This window comes from Haliotis cracherodii, unplaced genomic scaffold (assembly GCF_022045235.1).
Source record: "Haliotis cracherodii isolate W230 unplaced genomic scaffold, xgHalCrac1.p SCAF_11, whole genome shotgun sequence".
Taxonomy (NCBI): Eukaryota; Metazoa; Mollusca; class Gastropoda; order Lepetellida; family Haliotidae; genus Haliotis; species Haliotis cracherodii.
This window is the reverse complement of record NW_027266266.1, coordinates 9,161,499-9,184,696: the sequence shown is the minus strand read 5'-3', so window position 1 is coordinate 9,184,696 and position 23,198 is coordinate 9,161,499. Positions and strand designations below refer to the sequence as shown.

Here is a 23,198-nt window from a genome sequence, read left to right as displayed (position 1 = left end):
TATAAGTGTATTTTACCACTAGGTATGTACATGCACATTCAAAGACATTCGTGATAGTTTATTTCCAGTACAGTTTTCCATTTTATCCCATTCTACAAAAGGAAAAGTTTGAAATAGATAATGATCGTTGGTGAATGAAAGTAATGGAATTATTTGTCATATATTCTTGGTATTGAACTTCGAAAATATAACTGACACAAGCTTTAATATTAATGGTTTTCTGTTATTATGGCTTTCCTTTTTTCTTTTGGTCTAGCTAAACTACAGCTTGTTGGGAACAAACACAATTTAAAATCGTGAAAAAAAACCCACAAGAACGCATTCATTTTGCTCTAAGACAAGATGTTTCTTTTAAAAATTCTATTTCTTACTAAGGATGCAAAACAAAGTAATTATTACTAAATACGTACGTCACTGATCGAAGTATTTGATTAATAATATAATGCACAGCGAAAAAAACAAAATGAAAACTATTTAAAACGTCAAAACGAAATCACAGTTATTCCACACTGAAATCATTTTGTCATTCAGAAATCGATTGTGAATTTACTTATGTATCGCGTGTAGATCTAATTTTATTTACTGTTTTTGTTATAAATTGAATCATGCGAGATTCTAATACATGAGGCTATAAAAAAATTATAAAGGTTTAATATTGGGTCCATTTTGACAGCTTTCTCACTGTAAAACATTCCATTCCCTTACTCAACTAAATGCACTATATTTTCTAGGAATATCAAACCTTTAAACCGATATGAAAAGCACATTCGTCAAAATACCAAAATCAGAAAACGGCCGTCAGTGTTAGTCTAAAGTACTGTCGGAAATGCTAGAAAAATGCTTTTCTGGCTTCATTTAATAAATACGAACATACATCAAAATAACGCGAATTGACCCAATCTAGCCTGTCCTAGCTGACATTGTGATTACCCTTAAATACACATTTACAGGTAAAATGATGATAAACTTAGAAAATATTCGTGTGTTGTCATGCATGTATGAAACGGCCTATAACCTGAGGTAATTTCCATAGAGCTGTCCGAGGTGATGACCTCGCACCGTCCTGTGCATTCTCACAGGTGCAAATGTCATCCGAGTTGGTCTCCCGAGTTGGGGTTGGTCTCAAAATATTGCTATTATTGTACTTGATTGGCATGTGCGTTGATGGGGTGATATTTAGGACATGTACTACATTGTATTTGCTTGGAAACATGATGGAGTAGTTAAAAGCTATGAAACGGGATGAGTATTGGAAGGTTGAGGTTTGGGAATCAAGAATTATTGTTCTACAGATGGTTTCTTGCCGTAGCATTTATCTCCGCTGATGACGTATATGAATCTCTACTTTTGAATGTTGTGTTATGTCTTGCCACGAACCCGCTACACTTAGCCAAGACAGGTACAACAGGTTGAGGTCACAATGTCTTTACTGGTTCTTATTCTTATTTTCTCTATGGGTTGAACTTTCGTTTCATATGGTCAGAAGTCGGCAATGTCATATATTCCTGTAAGGTCGCTTTCAGATTCCCGGAGGTAATATAAACTGGCGTTATCCATGGCAATGACACTGACGCTGTTTGAAATGGGCAATAGCTGAAGTTCCAACCAATCTATGAACACATCACCTCCTATAATTTCCTTATGAAAATCACCAGTTTTCATTTTCGCCTCGAAACTAGCACATATCCACAATAGGCCCCATATCATGGGTTGCGGTGTGCAAAACAATGACACGATTACCTTTACCTGATGGTACCATGGGTGCTTTTTTGTCCATCTACCGATAGCCACATGTAGTCAGTGGAATGATTCATCAAGGTAAATTATCTGGATGCCCTGACTGTTATAGTTATGAATGGCCCGGAGATAATGTGACCTCATAGTCAGGATGGAATATGTTCCCCTGAAAACTGCTCGGTCATCGCCACGCACAGTGTATCGAAACCTCATCTCTTGGAAAGCAATAGTTAGTGCAGTCCGCGAAACGTTAATTGTATCTTTTATTTCGTCTACTACAAGTCAGGGTTACCAACGGGTGGCCCAGTCGTCTAAGGCGCCGCGATTCGCTGTGCAGAGTAGCGTCCCTTGGGCACGCCAGAAACCTATGATTGTGGATTCAAATCCCGGTTCGCCCCGATTATCTTTCTAGGTTTGTCAGCACCATACCCGTGCTCGTTGGTTTCACCGAAGTGGTAAACGTCTGAGACCTGCATCACTTCGGGCTTTCCTCCCACATTAAGCTGACACTCCGCGATATAACTGTTAAAAGCGGCGTTACACTGAACTCACTCACTCCACTCTCAAGTTTATCAATCTGTCCCATCTCACGATCAGCACAGTATTTCCTTACTATTCAGCCCATTCAACCCTCCAGCAGAATACAACTCCATTATCAATTTCATTCTTAATGCTTAACTGATTATATATATATCATTAAGAATGAAATTGATAATGGAGTTGTGTATATATATATATGCATCGTTAATACTATATTACGGTAGTAGGAGCTGTTTTAGTTGACATTATATTATCAAATTATAATTTCGCGTTTTAGATTATTAACAGCTCTTCCAAATTCATTAAACCATCTATACCTTCTCTTGTAATAATAGCTTAAGACATAATGCATAATTTAAAATACATTATATGAAAACATTAGACATAGGTGTTATTAGATACGTTTTTCCCTTCAGTTATATTTTTTGGGTATGGTCATTTATCTATATTTATAATATTATTCATATTTATCATTCCCCACCCACCCCGTCTACGAAATATATTAACTGTGAAGTAAACATTAAACACCCCAAATCCAGTCCAGTCCAGGTTCAGCTTCAGTTGTGACGCACCACTTCATAAGAGTTGGTCTCTTATGTTCCAGCTACAGTTGTGACGCGCCACTTCATAAGAGTTGGTCTCTTATGTTCCAGCTACAGTTGTGACGCGCCACTTCATAAGAGTTGGTCTCTTATGTTCCAGCTACAGTTGTGACGCACCACTTCATAAGAGTTGGTCTCTTATGTTCCAGCTACAGTTGTGATGCAGTACTTCAAATAATGAGTTGGTCTAGAATGTTTCAGCTCCAGTTGTGACGCACCGCTTCATATTATTTGGTCTCCAATGTTTCAGGTCGAGTTGTGAGCACCACTTTATATAATGGGTCGGTATCTAATGTTTCAGCTCCAGTTGTGATGCAACACTTCATGTAATGAGGTATTCTCTAATGTTTCAATTCCAGTTGTGATGCACCACTTCATATAATGAGTTGGTGTCATGTTTCAGATCCAGTTGTGACGCGCCACTTCCTACTAATATGAGCTGTTTTTTATGATTTATGTCCAGTTGAGACGCATCACTTGGACGAAGCAGGTTATTTTTCCAGACATAATCACTTTTACAATAAAACGCGCCACATCATAAAAGTCGGTCTCCAGTATTTCAGCTCCGTTTGTGACGCGCCACTTCATATGATGAGTTCATCTCTACGTTTCAGCTCCAGTTGTAACGTGCCACTTCATATAATGAGTTTTTCTCATATGTGTCAGCTCCAGGTGTGATGCACTACTTCATATAATGAGTTGGTCTCATTATGCCAATCACTGGATTGTCTGGTCCAGACTCGATTATTTACAGACCACTGTCATTTAGATGGAATATTGCTGAGTGCGTCGTTAAATGTGTTGTTCTCTTATGTTTCAGCTCCAGTTGTGATGTGCCACTTCATACAATGAGTTGTTCTCTTATGTTTCAGCTCCAGTTGTGATGCGCCACTTCAAATAATGAGTTGGTCTCGAATGTTTCAGCTCCAGTTGTGACGCACCACTTCAAATAATGAGTTGGTCTCTAATGTTTCAGGTCCAGTTGTGACGCACCGCTTCATATTATTTGGTCTCCAATGTTTCAGCTCCAGTTGTGAGCACCACTTTATATAATGGGTCGGTCTCTAATGTTTCAGCTCCAGTTGTGTTGCAACACTTCATGTAATGAGTTGGTCTCTAATGTTTCAGCTGCAGTTGTGACACGCCACTTCCTACTAATATGAGCTGGGTTTTTTATGATTTATGTCCAGTTGAGACGCATCACTTAGACGAAGCAGGTAATTTTTCCAGACATAATCACTTTTACGATATTATGGTGTAAACTCGGTGCTACTTTAACTCCATATAGTTTCTATAATCACGTTGACTTTGACTAAATGTAGGTATGTCCTTCTACAATTGTACGTTATACCTAGACGACCAAGGTGCCTGGACATGGGTTACACATTGCAACTGTCCGTGGTCATGTGGGCTCCATTCTGAGAAAGCCATGTTATGCTGGACTTTCTCTGTGAAGAATGTGGTCAGTAGACATAGGGGTGTATTTTGCTGGTCCGAATGTTCCGAGTAGTAGGGAAAGTATAACCTTCCGCATTCATGGTGAAGTGTAAGAATGAGTTGCGGGTGCTGTCCACACCCAATGATACCCCAGTTACCGTAGAAAGGCAGTTGTAGTGTCAGCCGAGGTCGTCTGGATGTCTGAGCACATATACTGATAGATATTAAAAATCTCTAAGCTTCAGGTTAAAATGAAGACCAACCGTTTGATCATTAAAGTAGCACAATATTTAGTGCAACGATTTGGAGTTATGGATCCCTGTGATGCATGCCCGTTCCGGCAAGCAACTTTTTGTAGAGTTTTATAACGATTTGTGTATCACTACCAAAGGACCATGTCGAAAACAAAATCAAGACTACAGTCAAAACTGAAATGTACCACCTCCAGTAACGATGATTTAGTCTTTTAATGTTTTAGACCCAGCTCAGACGTGCAAAATCCTATTGGCTCCTCTTCATGTAATGAGTTGGTCTCTCATGTTTCAGCTCCAGTTGTGATGCGCCACTTCATATGATGAGTTGGGCTCTCATGTTTAAGCTCCAGTTGTGATGCGCCACTTCATACAATGAATTGGGCTCTCATGTTTCAGCTCCAGTTGTGATGCGCCACTTCATACAATGAATTGGGCTCTCATGTTTCAGCTCCAGTTGTGATTCGCCACTTCATATAATGAGTTGGTCTCTCATGTTTCAGCCTTAGTTGTGACGCGCCACTTCATACAATGAGTTGGGCTCTCATGTTTCAGCTCCAGGTGTGACGCGCCACTTCATACAATGAGTTGGTCTCTCATGTTTCAGCTCCAGGTGTGATGCGCCACTTCATATAATGAGTTGGTGTCTAGTGTTTCAACTGCTGTTGTGATGTGCCACTTCATATAATGAGTTGTGCGCTTATGTTTCATCTCCAGTTGCGATGCAACCCCTTCATATAATGACGCGCCACTTCACATAATGATTTGGTCTCTAATGTTTCAGTTGTGACGCGCCACTTCACATAATGAGTTGGTCTCTAATGTTTCAGGTCCAGTTGTGATGCACCACCTCATATTAGCTGGTCCCCAATGTTTCAGGTCCTGTTGTGGTGCACCAGTTCATATTTGTTGGTCTCCAATGTTTCAGGTCCAAATGTGATGCCCCACTTCATATTAGTTGGCCTACAATGTTTCAGGTCCAGTTGTGAGCACCACTTCATATTAGTTGGTCTCATGTGTTTCAGCTTCAGTTGTGAGCACCACTTCATATAATGAGTTGTTCTCTAATGTTTCAGCTGCAGTTGTAACACGCCACTTCCTACTAATATGAGCTGGTTTTTTTATGATTTATGTCCAGTTGAGACGCATCACTTAGACGAAGCAGGTTATTTTTCCAGACATAATCACTTTTACAATAAAACGCGCCACATCATATAAGTCGGTCTCCAGTATTTCAGCTCCGTTTGTGACGCGCCACTTCATATGATGAGTTCATCTCTACGTTTCAGCTCCAGTTGTAACGTGCCACTTCATATAATGAGTTTTTCAAATATGTGTCAGCTCCAGGTGTGATGCACTACTTCATATAATGAGTTGGTCTCATTATGCCAATCACTGGATTGTCTGGTCCAGACTCGATTATTTACAGACCACTGTCATTTAGATGGAATATTGCTGAGTGCGTCGTTAAATGTGTTGGTCTCTTATGTTTCAGCTACAGTTGTGATGTGCCACTTCATACAATGAGTTGTTCTCTTATGTTTCAGCTCCAGTTGTGATGCACCAGTTCATATTTGTTGGTCTCCAATGTTTCAGGTCCAAATGTGATGCCCCACTTCATATTAGTTGGCCTACAATGTTTCAGCTCCAGTTGTGAGCACCACTTCATATTAGTGTAGGGGTGTATTTTGCTGGTCCGAATGTTCCGAGTAGTGGGGAAAGTATAACCTTCCGCATTCATGGTGAAGTGTAAGAATGAGTTGCAGGTGCTGTCCACACCCAATGATACCCCAGTTACCGTAGAAAGGCAGTTGTAGTGTCAGCCGAGGTCGTCTGGATGTCTGATCTCCAGAGCACATATACTGATAGATATAAAAAAATCTCTAAGCTTCAGGTTAAAATGAAGACCAACCGTTTGATCATTAAAGTAGCACAATAGTTAGTGCAACGATTTGGAGTTATGGATCCCTGTGATGTATGCCCATTCCGGCAAGCAACTTTATAACGATTTGTGTATCACTACCAAAGGATCATTTCGAAAACAAAATCAAGACTACAGTCAAAACTGAAATGTGCCACCTCCGGTAACCAAGATTTAGTCTTTTAATGTTTTAGATCCAGCTCAGGCGTGCAAAATCCTATTTTAATAAGTTGGTCTTACAGTGTTGCAGAGCCATTTGAAAAGCGCCACTTCCTGGTATAATGAGCTGGTCTCTAGTGTTGTAGCTCCATGTGTGACGCGCCTATTCATGTAATGAGTTGGTCGCTCATGTTTCAGCTCCAGTTGTGATTCGCCACTTCATATAATGAGTTGTTCTCTAATGTTTCAGGTCCAGTTGTGACGCGCCACTTCATATTAGCTGGTCTCTAATGTTTCAGGTCCTGTTGTGAAGTACCACTTCATTTATTGAGTTGGTTTCTAATGTTTCAGCTCCAGTTGTGACGCACCACTCCGTAACACCCCTGAAGATCCGGGTGTAGAATAAATCTTCAGCAACTCATGCTTGCCGTAAAAGGTGACTATGCTTGTCGTAAGTGGTGACTAACGGGATCGGGCGGTCAGGCTCGCTGACTTGGTAGATGCATATTATCATTCCCAATTGTGTGGATCGATGCTCATGCCCATCACTGGATTGTCTGGTTCAGTCTCGATTATTTACAGACCACCGTCATATATCTGGAATATTGCTGAGTGCGGCATTAAACAACAAACAAACAAACCCCATATGGGCGGAAATATGCAGTTTGATATCTTTTTTTTATATTTGCAGTGTGCAATTACTGATTTTCGAAGCTCGAAGGTCAGTTAAACAAAGATAAATTTTCATTTCTCTCATTCCATTCATTCAACTCCGTGCCATTTATTCAAATGTTTTACGTGCTACAATCTCACTGATTCGAGATTTTTTAAACAAGAAACAGTTTCATATCAACAACATGACTTCACATTAATTTTTTCATTTATTTCACATGATTTTCCTTTTACAGTAAAACCCAAAACTACGTCTGCGTCGTTCGTTAACAAACATCGATGACCATTTGACACCTGTCAAAGTAAATGACCTCGTTAAAGCGGACGGAGATCTGACAGACATGAAGAGTTTTTCGTATTCAACCTCTGAACACATTTAATGCCTTCGTTGTCAAAACTGCATATGGTCAGATAGAAGTTCCAAGATTCATTGCGAGATCAACATCACCAAGTCCGGGTTTGCGTCTGTGTTAGAGGACTAGCTGTTTAGCGAATTTTTCGACCACCCGAATCCAAAAACCGGACTTAGTACAGATAGGTTTGCCTTTGTGGATGACGATGACTTCGATAAGAATCTTAACTGCAGCTGAAAATGAAAACACACAAACAAGACTAAACTTGACAAGTTGACATGAACTTACTTCACAAAATTTATACAGGAAAGAAAAGCACGAAAAATAAGACCACTCACACTTTCAACAATGGCATCAGAATGTAACAAATTCATTTTGTAACAACTTTTAGACATTCCGAAAGACAATACAAAGATTTATTTGTAATTTTTGTAACGGTGTGTGAAGAAATAAGAACGTTGTGACAATATTTTTATACGTGTTTGTAACCGCGACGTCAGCACAGTGCGGCACTGAACGGTATACAGGCTGACTGACGTCCAGGCACCATGAGGGTAAATGAAACAGGCGGTTCAGAATTCGAAATGTTTACTATGAAGGGGATCAAATATAGCATAGTGCGTAACCTTAGCGACATGATTACCAACATATGCTCGCGAAATTGATGTACTTTGCTGACCTCGGAGAGGTTTTGAAATATAAACAAAAAGAATTAAAATTATTACCATCGTGGTGAAGATACAGGTGGTAAGATACTAAATCCGTACGTCACGCGATACGTCATTCTATTTACAACTATAATGCAGAACTGAAGCAATCTCATGAAAGCGAGAGACATTTACTCACACTTTACTAAACCAAAGAAGATAGTCACACGCATCAACTTCGCTTTGCATTCGTATTAGTTATGCACAGAGCTACTACAGGCATGATATAATCTAGCTATATCCATGTGCAATGTACTAATACCGATCGATAGATCGAGGGTTCCTATGAGTGTGACGTACCCAACCACTTTCTAGACTTTCAATTTGATTTAACATTAAAGGATAAGCTAGGTGAAATGAAGTCAGTTTTAACTATCTGGATATATATCTGGACTTACGTTGAATGCTCTGGTTGTGCCACCAGTGTCCCCTTCGGAGCGTATTTTGTGGCATCGTTTCGTGATCGGTGTTTGTTCATGAATAAACATTCACGACTGCACGACCAGATCACTCTAAGTGAACATAATATTCCGATACAAATCATTTAAAAAACCCGTGGAAGTGTGCTAAACTTCTGATTTTGTGGCCAAGAACATCCCAAATGCGAACAATAACATTCCCTAGCGTAAAACGTTGTGAGTAGATCACAGCTGTCTTTTCTGACATGCAAGCAGACTTGATTTTAACGTTTTCATTATCGGGTCGTACAATTAACATGAATGTCACGAGATATTCACGAGTTTCATAAAATTGGTTCTACACGGGAGCGAGCTTAGTATTTTATTTATTACTTGCCATTTATAACGTTTTTAAAATTATACTGTTGAGTGTGAATAGGCTGACACCTTCACGATCCACGGCATGATCCAATTGAGTTTAACAGAATAATACTTCAAACACGTCAAATAGGAAATGAATGAATTTAATACCATACAACGGTCCACCTTTAGAATTCAGGCGTCCGTCCCACAAAATTATCGTAGGGCTAAGGTTATGGCATCTCACATACTTTAAGGGACGGGCGGGTAGCCGTACATACTTTAACTTTGATTATAAGCTTGCTTGTTTGTTGTATAACGCCGCACTCAACAATATTCAAGCTCTATGACGGCGGTCTGTAAATAATCGCGTATGAACCAGACAATCCAATGACCAAGTCAGCAAGCCTGACCACCCGATCCCGTTAGTCGCCCCTTACGACAAGCACAGTCGCATTTTACGGATATTTTTGGATATCTGTGTTTGTGTTTGTGTATTAGATTTCCAAATGGAATGTTTGGACGGATGACGTCACGAATCTCCGCGTTGATATAGTTCGCTTTAAATAATTAAAGTTTGATGTTTGATGGATTGGTTTGTTACGGTTTAAATATCTGTCAATCTGTCTTAAAGTTGTATTTGTTGACGTTCATCAGCTGATGAAAACTGTGCCATGAAGGGCTTCGTTCGATCACAAAAACAGCACAGTCAGCGGGATCATCATGAGAGTGCTATCCCTTTAGACCGTTTCCATATATCGTACACCATCCATTTCAGATCAGTCAAGAGTCATTATGTGCAACACAATGAACGAATAAGCACAATTCAGACAACAGACCCTTCAAACCATCATCGCGAATCTTACAATTAGTTATCCATGCATTGTTGTCTTCTCAGTTGCGATTTTTGAAAACTAAAAATAATTTTAGAGTAATTGTGCTTAGTGTTGTATTTTGAACAGCACGGCAACGAACAAAACAATAGCCTGCACATCTGAGAAGAAAGAATCACACACCACGAGAAACGGGTCTAAAAAAGTCTTATGACGTCATTCCTTTATCAACTGGCACGAATGACATCATATTGTAAGGGGCATAAGCCATGGTGTGTTTTTTATGGGAATAGAACTCTTGGTAAACGTCAAAAAAAAAACCGATTTAATGAATAAAATAAATTAGATACTTGTGATATTTTATTGTTTTCCCTCTGAAACTGCTAAGTAAATTCTGTTCATGATGAAAAAGTACAAGAAAAATAGGTTTATTTTCGTGTGAAAGCTAATCCTCAAACAGTGAAGTGTAAAACAAAAACTCGTGCAGATTCATTTATACCAGCTACAATACAACTTTGGAATATACTAGACATATTGTGAACACTATAATTTGTTCCTGTGCATATCACTGTATAAGCTTTACATTTCTCTTTTTGTGTGTACAAATTACAATGTTCTTCGAAATGAAGTATATTTTTACCAACATGGTTACTCTTTACAATCAGTGCTATGCGGAAATTCGTATTTAAGAAAGGAAGTTCAAATCCAAACATTAGATTGTATGCAAATTTCATATTAAAAACTGACAGATTTTCAAGTAAATGAATGGTTTAATATAAACTGCAAATATGTTTATTATACATACACATCTAGCTTGGCATGTATAATTATTTGTTATATTTAACTTTCACTGATGTATAAATTGCATTATGTATTATGGGTAATGGAGCGGTATTAACATAAGGGCTTCGCTTGTTTACCAATCCATTTTCATATTTTGTGTGTGAAAGATCCGAGTTATAATTGATCTTCAGCAACCCATGCTTGTCCCAAGTGAAGATCCAGGTTAAAAGTGGTCTTCAGCAATCCATGCTTGTCCCCCATGTTTGTCCCCAGTGAAGATCCAGGTTAAAAGTGGTCTTCAGCAACCCATACTTGTCACCAGTGAAGAACCGGGTTAAAAGCTGCCTTCGGCAACCCACGCTTGTCACCCATGTTTGTCCCCAGTGAAAATCCAGATCAAAAGCTGTCTTCAGCAACCAAATGCTTGTCCCCAGTAAAGATCCAGGTTAAAAGTGGTTTTCATCAACCCACGCTTGTCCCCTAAACAAACAAACACATATAGACACAACGAACCAATGTTCACGTGCACGCTATACGCCTGGTTTACCGACAAGTACAAGTATGTAGGTTACCCTGGTTTGTGGTTATGGAATACCATGTCCGCGTTTACGACATCTTGTACAAACCAACATTTCGCTAATGAATCTCAGAATATTCCCATGTTCTGGCTGCTTAGATTTCGTTGTAATACGTCTATGTTAAATCATGGGAGTTATGATAGTCGTTGCTCTACGATCGCTTTGTGAAATGGCGCCCAAAATCTTGTATTGTCGCATAGGGTCACAAAAAGGGACTGGTGGAAGGCTTGGTCGACTTACTTATATAACAGTTAAAAAGGAGCTAAAACAAGCGCCCCATTAATCGATGCACTCGTAGTCATCATGTTACACACGACCTATAGAGTTTAGCCTCTTACGTACTTAAATCAATACTATTGAACCATAACGTGTCATGCCTCAAGAATCACCTCAGTTCATGAGAACTGCTCAATAAATATTGTCTGCGACGTACTTGATAATGGTTATTGAACGGTTTACCATGTGTATACGACGTATAAGGAGTCATCTGAATGGTCCAGTAGGTTAGGTTCTTGCGCAGAGGGCTGCAGGGTTGTGGAAAGAATGTGGACTTCAAGAAACATCGAGGTATAAAGTAATCAACTGTGTGGAATGATTTTCTTTACTCAATGGTGCATGTTAAAGAAGAAATACTAAACAGATATATAATGTGTTTATGTGTTTAGTCATGACAGTTGAGACTGGTTCCCCAGGGCGAGAGTTGGATGGATGAATGGATTGGTGAATGGTTGGATGATGGATGGAAGGGTTGGTGGATGGATTGATGGATGGATTGGTGAATGGATGGATGGGGTAGATGGATGGGTTGATGGATGGATGGATTGGTGAATGGATGGATGGATTGGTGAATGGATGGATGGGGTGGTGGATGGATGGGTTGATGGATGGATTGTGTATAGTTAGATAGAAACACACTGACTGACATGTGCTACTCGTAACTCATGATTAATCCTGATGATTAACAGTCATTCATTGTAATCTGATAATCGTACTGTGTGACATCCAGTAAACAGATAAGTTAGTGATCAGTGAGGTGGCGACAGTGACGTCACCCCCGAAACGACGCTATGGTTGTAAACGGTATTTATCATAATAGAACGGACATACACATGGGGTTACCGAGAATGGATTCCCCTGAGGAGAAGACCCACTATTGTTGTCGGCATTACACCACCTGTGTGCCATGTGCTCCGTGTTACTTCAGGCATAGCAATGCACTCTGATGCCGTCTTCTGAGATATGTCTCCAAGGATTTGATCCTTCTACGTCATGGTTATTGTGTCCAATATGCTTAAGGTTGTTGTTGGTAGGATAGGCACGGTATTTTAACCCCGTCAAGAACATCCTCGATTTATCCAGGGTATGTCCATTCTATTTTGATAAATACCCTGGACTTATTCGCCAACATAGGGGGGCACGGGTGGCCCAGTCGTCTAAGGCGATGCGATTCGCTGTGCAGAGTTGCGTCCCTTGGGCTCGCCAGAAACCTATGATTGTTGGTTCGAATCCCGGTTCGCCCCCATAATGTTTGTAGGTTTGTCAGCACCATACTCGTGCTCGTGGGTTTCACTGAAGTGGTAAATCTGAGACCAGCATCACTTCGGGCTTTCCTCCCACATTAAGCTGACCCGCCGCGATAAAACTGTAAAACTGTTTAAAGTGGCGTTAAACCCAACTCACTCATTCACTCACTCGCCAACATAGACCCGTTTCAAAAGCGACGCAACTATCGCCATCTTTTGTATCTCTAGCTCAGCAAAGATATTTTCTTGCTCGTGATACAAATTCGATTTGAAGGTTATGTCTTCATTGGGTTTCACACATTGTACCTATGCGGAGAATCGAACCCTTCGGCGTGACGGGCTAACGCTTTAACCACAAGACCACTCCACCGACCCTGGGGATACGAGAGCTGACCGAAACGTACGTACGATGTATAGTACGCCCTTAAATGTTTACCACTTCAGTCAGCACAGCTCTGCCCATGCTTACAGACTGAGTTAGACCAAGTACAGAACCAGGAAGCACATTCCTGCAGGCATCAACGTGACTAGGTATTCCCAGATAAGGACAATGAACAAAATTGGCTACAACGATTTCATCAAGTATCTTATTGAGTGAGTGAGTGAGTGAGTGAGTATGGTTTTACGCCGCTTTTAGCAATATTCCAGCAATATCACGGCGGGGGACACCAGAAATGGGCTTCACACATTGTACCCAAAGTATTTTATTGAAAGGGTTAACTGTAACAGCTTGCAGACATGGTGACATCTTAAGGGGATGAAGGTCCTTCCTTTGTCACTGTGGAGAGGTGGGCAGAGGAGTGAGTGAGTATGGTTTAACGCCGCTTTTTAGCAATATTCCAGCAATATCACGGAGGGAAACACCAGAAATGGGCTTCACACATTGTACCCATGTCGGGAATCGAACCCTGGTCTTTGGCGTGACGAGCGAACGTTTTAACCACTAGGCTACCCGACCGCCCCGGAGTTCAATAGGTGAAGTTTCAAGATCAGACCTTCAACTGCCATCACTAAGGTAAATGTTGGTAAAATACACTGGTTACGCATGACTCGCCAGGTGTCGGATGTGCAATACAGTTGGCATGTCTCAAAAGAGAAGATTTTGTGGAATCAGCTGGGCATGACACGCGTTACACCACGCTGGGTTTCACGGCTTCTGACTCCTGTTCAGAAACTATCCAGGTTCCTCTTCTCTCGTGAGAGTTTACGTCGCTTTGAAGCAGGCCCCGCGAGTTGTAACCATGACTAAATCTCTGACAGTCAGAGACTAAGCACAAGACAAAACAATTGAAACATCTGAGGTGAGGCGAGGTGAAATTAGGTTTAACGTCACGTTAAAGATCATAGTGTGTGTGTGTGTAGCTGCTTGTACTAGTCCAGACTGATGCCGATTTTATAGTGCTAGCCCACTGAGATACCATGCCGCAGTTTAACATGAATACCCCACTCATACACAGTATACTGACCCCGAGCCGACCAGTCCTTGTTTTATCTCCTCAATGCCGTGCGCCAGACAAGGTAAAAACAAGTACCATCTTTTGATATGGGCAGGGGATCGAACCCCGTACCTTCCGCTATCCGGGCGGACGCTGTACCACTAGACCACGGAGGCGGCCCGACTGAAAAGTCACAATGTATGATCTAGCTGATTGTATGTCATCGTACCCAGACAATTTGCACCGTTGTTTTTGTGAGTGAGCACTATTTCTGCGGTCTTCACCTGGGATGGGCTTTACACATTGTACCCATGTGGGGAATCGAACACGGGTCTAAGGCGTGACGAGCGAACGCTTTAATCACTAGGAAACCCCACCGCCCTGTAATTCGTACATGCTTTCTGTTACCGGGTTTAATCTGATTATGATTATATAAATGTCGCCATGATATACCTCAAATATTGCTGACCGCGGCCTTAAACACCATTAACATACACTTTCGTTGCTAGGGATGAGGTAAATTAATTCACTCACTCACTCGTTGCAAGGGATGAGGTAAATTGGTTGATTGGGTTTCGTTTTTTATTTAATCTATAATGCTCATGTAAAACCTCAACGCCAGAAACTAATCTGATTCGATTATCTAAGAAACGATTTTTCTTAGCGTAAAATATAAAATAACGGTTATATAAATTGTATAACCATTCTTGGCTCCGGACCTATTGAATTGATTTACAATTCACAGAATTTATTTTTCAATTGAATTTGAAACCCATTAGTATTTCAGCCTATATTGGATATTAGATTGTTGCAGCCACCAGTGCCAAGCCCTTCCCCTCTAGGAATCTATTCACGGAATATGTGTCTGTTGTTTAATACAAACACGAGGATTCTGTAGCTATTGAACTCACGTGTATATGGTTGACTTGGTTCGGGCTGACTTCGATTCTATGTGAATTAAATATGATATTGATCTTTTGCTATTGGATTTTGTAGTCTGCTTCATATCTATGAGTGTAATAGAATACGACATCAATTCCCCTGACACGCTTCATGTTGTGTAGGCTGACGCGGGAGACATTTAGAGATGTGAGAGTTTGGCTTCCTGAGACGACAGGACGTGTTGGTTCCAGACTCTGGCTCGGTTTGCGACTTGCCCTAGGTACCACAAAGGGCCATGACGTCACAGAAGGGTATCCCTGTACATAGAGGTAACCTTCCTTTTCGTCTCCTGGTTGTTTATCTGCTGTAATTACATTTCTAATATCTGTTTGCAGGAGGTTTTAAATGAATCAGGTATCATTGATACGATCTGACAACGAATTATGATCCTTTCGGTTACTTGTATTTAATCCACCTTCAATTTCTGAGAGATAGACGGACAATTTATTCAGTATATGGCCACTGGTCCAAAATACAATCATGAAAAACTTTACCTGCTTGAGAATATAACAATATGTTAACTCTCAAAGAGAAAAATGCCACAATTTCTTAGTTTAACGCTGTTTAAACAAGCTTATATGATGAATAATTCAAAATTCTCTGACTTCGTTAGGTTTGTAAAAGTGTGATGTGCCGTAGGATTCCTTGTTTAAGGACCTTAATCAAGTAATTACTTCTAACAGCCGTGTAGGCCTCACAAAGAAACACAACATGAAGTTCATCTTCAATGACACAGCCTTAAATAGCATGGTGCATTTTATATCTGCCAATTTCAGTCATATGTTTAAATCTGACACAGTTGTGGATCCGTATGAACACAAAGATAGGTACCTTAACTTTCTCTACCATGGGGGGCGGTCGGGTAGCCTAGTGGTTAAAGCGTTCGCTCGTCACGCCGAAGACCCGGGTTCGATTCCCAACATGGGTACAATGTGTGAAGCCCATTTCTAGTGTCCCCCGCCGTGATATTGCTGGAATATTGCTAAAAGCGGCGTAAAACCATACTCACTCACTCGTTACCATGGGTCATTTCTTGCGCTCACCTTTTCGCGAACACCTGGTATCATAACCATTTGATTTATAAACACATGCTTATGATAAAGTCGGAACTGTACAATCGACTCTGCTTTTGGCAGAGACTTCGCATGAATATGGAAAGGATTCTGTCGCTTCTATTTTAATTATTGATGGAGCAGTATTAACACAAGGATAAGAGCCTTAATTTTCGTTACCATGGAGTGTTAGTGAGGAATCTCTGATAAAGGTCCATTGTACGATTCCGGCTTTACCATGGACACGTTTTTTATGAGTGAGTGAGTGAGTATGGTTTTACGCTGCTTTTAGCAATATTCAAGCAATATCAGGGCGGGGACACCCGAAATGGGCTTCACACATTGTACCCATGTCGGGAATCGAACCCGGGTCTTCGGCGTGACGAGCGAACGCTTTAACAACAAGGCTACCCGACCGCCCTCGTTACCATGGAACATTTTTTTAATATGGAGCAGTATCAACTCCAAGATGAGTACCTTAACTTTCGTTACCATGGGGCATTTCTTTAATATGGAGCAGCATCAACTCCAAGATGAATACCTTAACTTTCGTTATAATGTAACCTTTCTTAAATGGAACCAGTCCTCGTGGTCACTAAAAGAGCAGTAATTTACATTCTTGACGTCTTCATGATTTACACACCGCTACTTATCTCACCTTATATTAAAATACTGCCTTAAGATTGCTTAAGGAGTGGGCAATTGTTCTCCATGTAGCCCGCTCGTGTAGCCCGCTGAGAAATCAATCGGAACACATCCTTGGTAACTTGCATATCTCGTATCAGTATCGTTAAGTTCAGATGTACCGATGTTTATCCGAATGCATTAGAAAGAAGTAACTCGTTCCGTTTACGTCGTCTGCTACTAGTTTTGCAAACTCGGACAATCTGCGGACAAACTTATATTCCGGACCTGTATGAATGAACGTCGGTGAGATAAATTCTTTGTCAATCGGTTCCTCGGGGCATAAGATGCGTTATACCCTTGCCTGGGTTTATGTTCCCTACACCTGTCGGGCCGGAGTACATAGGCCTCACACACAGGGTACATCGCGCCATATATTCCGCCCACGAGTGAGTGAGTTAGTTGGGTTTAACGCCGCTTTTAACAGCATTCCAGTTATATCACGGCGTGTCAGCTTAATGTGGGAGGAAAGCCCGAAGTCATGCAGGTCTCAGACCTTTAACCACTTCGGTGAAACCCACGAGCACGGGTATGGTGCTGACAAACCTAGAAACATAATTGGGGTGAATCGGGATTCGAACCCACAATCATAGGTTTGTGGCGTACACAAGGGCCGCAACCCTGCACAGCGAATCGCGGCGCCTTAGACGACTGGGCCACCCGTGCCCCCTCCGCCCATATAATGTAAGGTGAGGAATATTTTTAAAATACATAAGAGGCGGTTATATATTCAGGAAAAGAATATTATCATCATGACGTACATATCTGTGACTGCTCTTGTTACCATGGCTACCTCCGCCATTCACATAGGAACTTCACATCGCTACCACAATGATTGCAATTATTCGGAATGTCATTCAGCAAGAAACAGTTACATTGTACCCGTATGGTAATAAACAAATCACACCCAGTCTGATCGATCGCATGTAGCATATTCAGTCAGCCGTTAGGGTGGATTACCCTGGTCAATACCGTATACGTTGCCATATGATACGCTGTAATTTGAACAAACAATTCTAGATTCTCATTACAAAATGAAATATCCAATACCATAGTTAGTTGTGGGCACGGAGGCCCTGTCGTTTAAGGCGCCGCAATTCGCTATGCGGGCTTGCGTTCTTTGGGTGCGCTCAGGCCCTTGACGGTGGGTTCGAATTCAAGATTCTTACTGATTATGTATGTAATTGTTTCTTTTGTTTGTTTGTTTGTTGTTTAACCGCCGCACACAGCAATATGATATCAGGGGATCGCTGAAAGGTGATCGCATCCTGTCCCACCGGTGGTAAAAAACACATATTTGTTGACCCAGCATATCAATGTCTGAAAATGTCATTCTTCTTGACACAGATGTTGAACAAAGCTCATGACACAATCACCCGACAAATGAATGTTCTTTGTATTCTGCCCGGTAACGCAACAGAGCCTCCTCCAAAGGATCACAATCTGTAGACGTCTGAACGCCAACGTTGATGTCCTGCCGTTAAATTGAACATTTAAAATAACATCACGTCGACCTCTGTTCTCCTTTATCAATGCCCTTGACATTAAAGATAAACTGCAATAAATGCGCGACCTAGACACCGCTGTCCCTCGCCCGTGCCTTAGAGACGGGGCTGACTCGTTTATCTGTGTACTTAAGGTCTCTATGTTGTATTTTAGTATGAGGAAGTAGAACCGCAGTGAGTAGATTTAGGATAACTCCTTAACTGTGTTCATCTTGGAAAATGTGACAGCGTTCCTTCCAGCTTTGTAGTCAACATGGATTTACCGCACAGACATAATGGTATGTACTTGCACCTTATGGATTATGATATTTAACGGATCAGTGTGCATTTGATTTTCATTCTCAGCTCCTTGGGGATCATACATCCCAAGAAGCCTGTGAAGCGCTAGACGGTTAACAGTCCTAATAGTTGGGGCAGATCACAATTATTTTGTTTACAAAAATATTATACACAACAATTACATTTGAAATATCTTACGAGTATACATACATTCTCTCTCTCTCTCTCTCTCTCTCTCTCTCTCTCTCTCTCTCTCTCTCTCTCTCTCTCTCTTTCACTCTCTCTCTCTCACACACACACACACACACACACACTTGGTTGATGCCCATCATCGTATCCCAATTGCGTAGATCGATGCTCATGATGTCAATCTCTGGATTGTTTGGCCCAGACTCGATTATTTACAGACTCCCGTCATATAGCGGCGTGAAAAACAATCCCGCATGTCTTGACCAGACAATCCAGTGATTGCCAGCATGAGCATCGATATACGGAATTTGGACAGGATGACATGTATCAAGCCTGATCACCATTTAGTCGCCTCTTACGACCGATTCTTACCCGAATCTCCACGGGTGCGGTCCCTTGTGACATGGCCTGTGTGTCACTCGTCCATCGAAACAGACCCGTGAAGATCCGGGGTAGAATAGTTCTTCAGCAACCCATGCTTGCCGTAAAAGGCGACTATGCTTGTCGAAAGAGGCGACTAGCGGGATCGAGTGGTCAGGCTCACTGACTTGGTTGCTACATGTCATCGATCCCAGTTGCGTGGATCGATGCTCATGATGTCAATCACTGGATTGTCTGGTCCAGACTCGATTATTATACAGACCGCCGTCATATAGCTGGAATATTGCTGACCATCCAACCATCGCAAACATCAGACACCACAATACCTACGGAAGTCCTTTAGAGAAATATAATTTTGAAAAAGATATCCAGTCCCATTTCGCTAGAGTAGGGTATCCCATATTCTGCAAACTTGCTGTTTCTTTTCATTTAAATTTAACCCTGAAATATCAAATCAGCGATCTTCCATACTGCATGCAGTAACTCAATCTCCAAATTCACTCACTGAAGGAGGAACAATGCTATTTCCTTCTCAAACGATGGGCATGATCATGTTACAACCAACTACCTGTTAACAAAGTTGGGTTTCAAATGTATGTTCTATTCATCAAAAGACCGTTTTGTTCTTTATTTGAGCCAGATTTCTCCTTCGTTAACCGGAAACACCACACTTCCTGTCTTGCCGGAAGTGAAGCAACTGAATTGACCCTTGACCTCCCAAAGCATACCCCGGATCCCTTCACGGTCCCCGCGTCAGCACGTGACGTTGTTAAGGTCAAGGACTGCAAGATATCGAAGGAGAATGTTCTGCTTCTCTGCCAGACAGCGAGAGTCTACTGTAACTCATATAACAAGATGGCTACTCGGAAAAGGCTCGATAAGAGAATTGAAGGTGCGTTGCCATTTCTTGTGTGGCGTTATGGTATTTTAGTGGTTACAGCGTTCGCTCGTTGCGTCGAAAACCCGGGTTCAAATCCCCATAGGGGCGGCCGGGTAGCCTAGTGGTTAAAGCATTCGCTCGTCACGCCAAAGACCCGGGTTCGATTCCCGACATGGGTACATTGTGTGAAGCCCATTTCTGGTGTTCCCCGCCCCGATATGGCTGGAATATTGCTAAAAGCGGCGTAAAATCATACTCACTCACTCACTCACTCACTCAACTCCACATGTAATTAGTTTCAACAAAGTATCTTCTTGGAAAAGTTTTCTGTTCGATTTTAAACACAATTGTTTTGAGCTGTGCCCAATGTCATAATTTACTGTGTATTTTACTGTGTGTTGTGATGCTGTGTTGGCTGCCAAAGGTTTCAGTGCAATCATGATGAATGCGTAAATGTGTCCCTCTCACAACATACCAGTTATACATGTAAGCTGCCAGGTATATACCCATGTTTGATGGTGGCTAAAATTAAACAGAGAAGAAATGGTTATTTGAAGGTGTTTTGGGGCTTACTTTTGCAGTCTTTCGACGACTCTTTTCAGTCTAGTGACATTTTGATAACGTTTGTCGGTTTGTCAGTTTTTAAGTTTAGACTCTCTCTTTTTGCCGGCAGTTTCTCTATGCGGACATGTTGTGGTGATGAAGGTCGTCAGGTATTGCTGTTAGTTCTTTGGATTTCCTTCTTTACCCTTTCTGGTCTTATATAATATTCCAGAAAAATTCAAGTGAGCTACAGAGCCTTGTGGCTCGGTTTCGTATTTTCAGACGTAACCTCGCGGAGAAGAGCAAAGCGCAGGGAGGCTAAACTGATACCACTGGAGGGATACGAGTCGTCTTCACCAAGGAGACAACCATCACCAAGGAGACAACCATCACCAAGGAGACAACCATCACCAAGGAGGCATCAATCACCGAACAGGTATGCATAATTTCACCTCTTATAAGAAATTAAGGTCTCCCATAAACTTCCTAAAGTTAGCTATAGACAAGATAAACTTTGTTAGGGTTTCAAAAAACGGGTTAATATTTGTCACTGATTTATATTTTATAAGACTTGAAGCCTTTTCTTGAACGTCATTACGCAAATGAGTATGAACCCTGGTTTGTCTATTATTAATATCTGTCATATTGATTTAAACTCACGTGCTTCAGGGTAATAAATATTATTAGCCGAGTGTGCTTCCGTATTGTAATTTCCTTAGATTACAAATGTATTATACTTGGTGGAAACAGGAGTAAAAATTATTTATCATATAACAGCATTCTTAAACTACTGAATGTATCAGACGTAATCTCACTCAATGAAGTACCTTAAAAACCGCCCAGTTTACCATATAATGCCAAATGACTTACATTCGTGCTTGTCATCATGTTTCCGTGACACGTGTTTCTAAGTATGATAAAAACGTTAGTAGTTTATAGAGAAAAAGGCATCGCATTGATGTATGGAACATGAAGGTAGTTCCTTCTAGGGGATCGCATTGGTATATGCGATAAGGCATTGTGTATTCAATGCTAAACAGGCCTGGTTGCATGTCCACTACTTTAAACCTCAATTTGAAGATGTTTTGTTGTTGTAGAGAATAGGTCTTGAGCAACACATGCTTGCCGTCAGAGGCGACTAAATGGATCGGGTGGTTAGGTTGATGCATGTCATCATATTCCAATTACGTAGATCGATGCTCATGTTGTCAATAACTGGATTGTCTGGTCCAGATTCGATTATTTACAGACCGCAGTCATGTAGCTGGAGTATTGCTGAGTGCCGCGTTAAACAACAAAACGAAACAAACACTTGCATATTAATGGGATCGTGATATCATGTGCATCGAATTGGTTATGGCATCTATTACACATGCCTTTATATGATACATATTAAATACTTATATATCTAAAATAGGAAGATTAAAAAGATTTACATCCGTCTTCATAAGATAGCAGGTAACTGTTCCTTCCAATGTTGTCCCCGGAGCAAAAGCTGACTGAAAATGTGAAACTGGAAAAATGACCTGTTAATAATTACATTTTTTCATGTTCGTTTGTGTCTTTTATGTCGAAGGGTATGTTGTGTTTTGCTTTGGTTTGTTTTATTTAACACCGCAATATGTCACCGCATCACGGCGGCCTCTATTCATGACTCCAGTCATAATATTATGAGCAACATCAACGCAGTCAGGAAACAGCTTTTAAGTCATCGATCCATTACGTTGCCTGTTACAACGAACAGAGGATGATTGGGATCAATTCTAACCTAGAATCACTACGGGGGTCATGCCATGTATTCGCTGAGTGTGTACTATTATTTTAATGTTCATCAACATAAAGTACAATTTCCTCGTGTACGATAACAATTGACAACTGATCTGAAAATCCTTTCAGATCAACGTCCCGGCCAGCGAGGACGAATACAACAGAAGGACCCAACAATGAACCACTCAACCCGTACCGAGTCTTGCCCAATATCGATACCACCAGGAAGTCATCTACAGAATTATCTCCCCATGATCCTGAATCCTCGAGGTCATCAGGCGACAAGTATCATTCTCATTATTCACAGAATGGCAAACCATATAATACCACTTCAACAAAAGGAAACGTGGCAAGATCTAAGAGAGATGTGTCCGGCAACAGGGACAATACATTCGTAGCTGATTCAAAGAATAAACCAGCTGTAGCCTATGCCAGTAAGGAAGATGAGAAGCGATATAGTAAGTAGAATATAGAAGGCTCGTACGGGTGGCCAAGTCAGGGTCGAAGGCGCCTCATATATGTGTCAATGTTCTAATAATATAGTTTCATATATTTTCATGTTTAACATAAAGTTGTATCTTCCATTTTATAGATGCGAAACGTGGCCATGATTCGGGCGACGATTACTCTGATGATGAGTAGAAGATTCAAAATAGCCTCACTCAGCGTTGTGTGACTTGCTTAAT

At 41.1% G+C, this 23,198-nt stretch overlaps 1 protein-coding gene across 1 annotated transcript; it reads left to right on the top strand.

The window, feature by feature from the left end:
* Positions 1–15,418: 15,418 nt before the first annotated feature.
* On the top strand, positions 15,419–23,198 carry LOC139456200 (serine/arginine repetitive matrix protein 1-like). The gene is made up of 5 exons (XM_071237753.1): positions 15,419–15,501; positions 19,963–20,214; positions 21,028–21,181; positions 22,642–22,970; positions 23,105–23,198. The coding sequence occupies exons 1-5, from the start codon at positions 15,468–15,470 to the stop codon at positions 23,152–23,154; spliced, it is 819 nt and encodes a 272-aa protein (XP_071093854.1). The 5' UTR covers positions 15,419–15,467; the 3' UTR covers positions 23,155–23,198.

What these genes read in the sequence shown, in the direction of transcription:
- LOC139456200 (XM_071237753.1), top strand. Translation starts at nt 15,468, where the DNA reads ATGACGTCACAGAAGGGTATCCCTGTACATAGAG. An exon ending in GGGTATCCCTGTACATAGAG is followed by an intron (nt 15,502 to 19,962) that starts GTAACCTTCCTT and finishes TATTTGAGCCAG; the next exon opens with ATTTCTCCTTCGTTAACCGG. An exon ending in GCTCGATAAGAGAATTGAAG is followed by an intron (nt 20,215 to 21,027) that starts GTGCGTTGCCAT and finishes TCGTATTTTCAG; the next exon opens with ACGTAACCTCGCGGAGAAGA.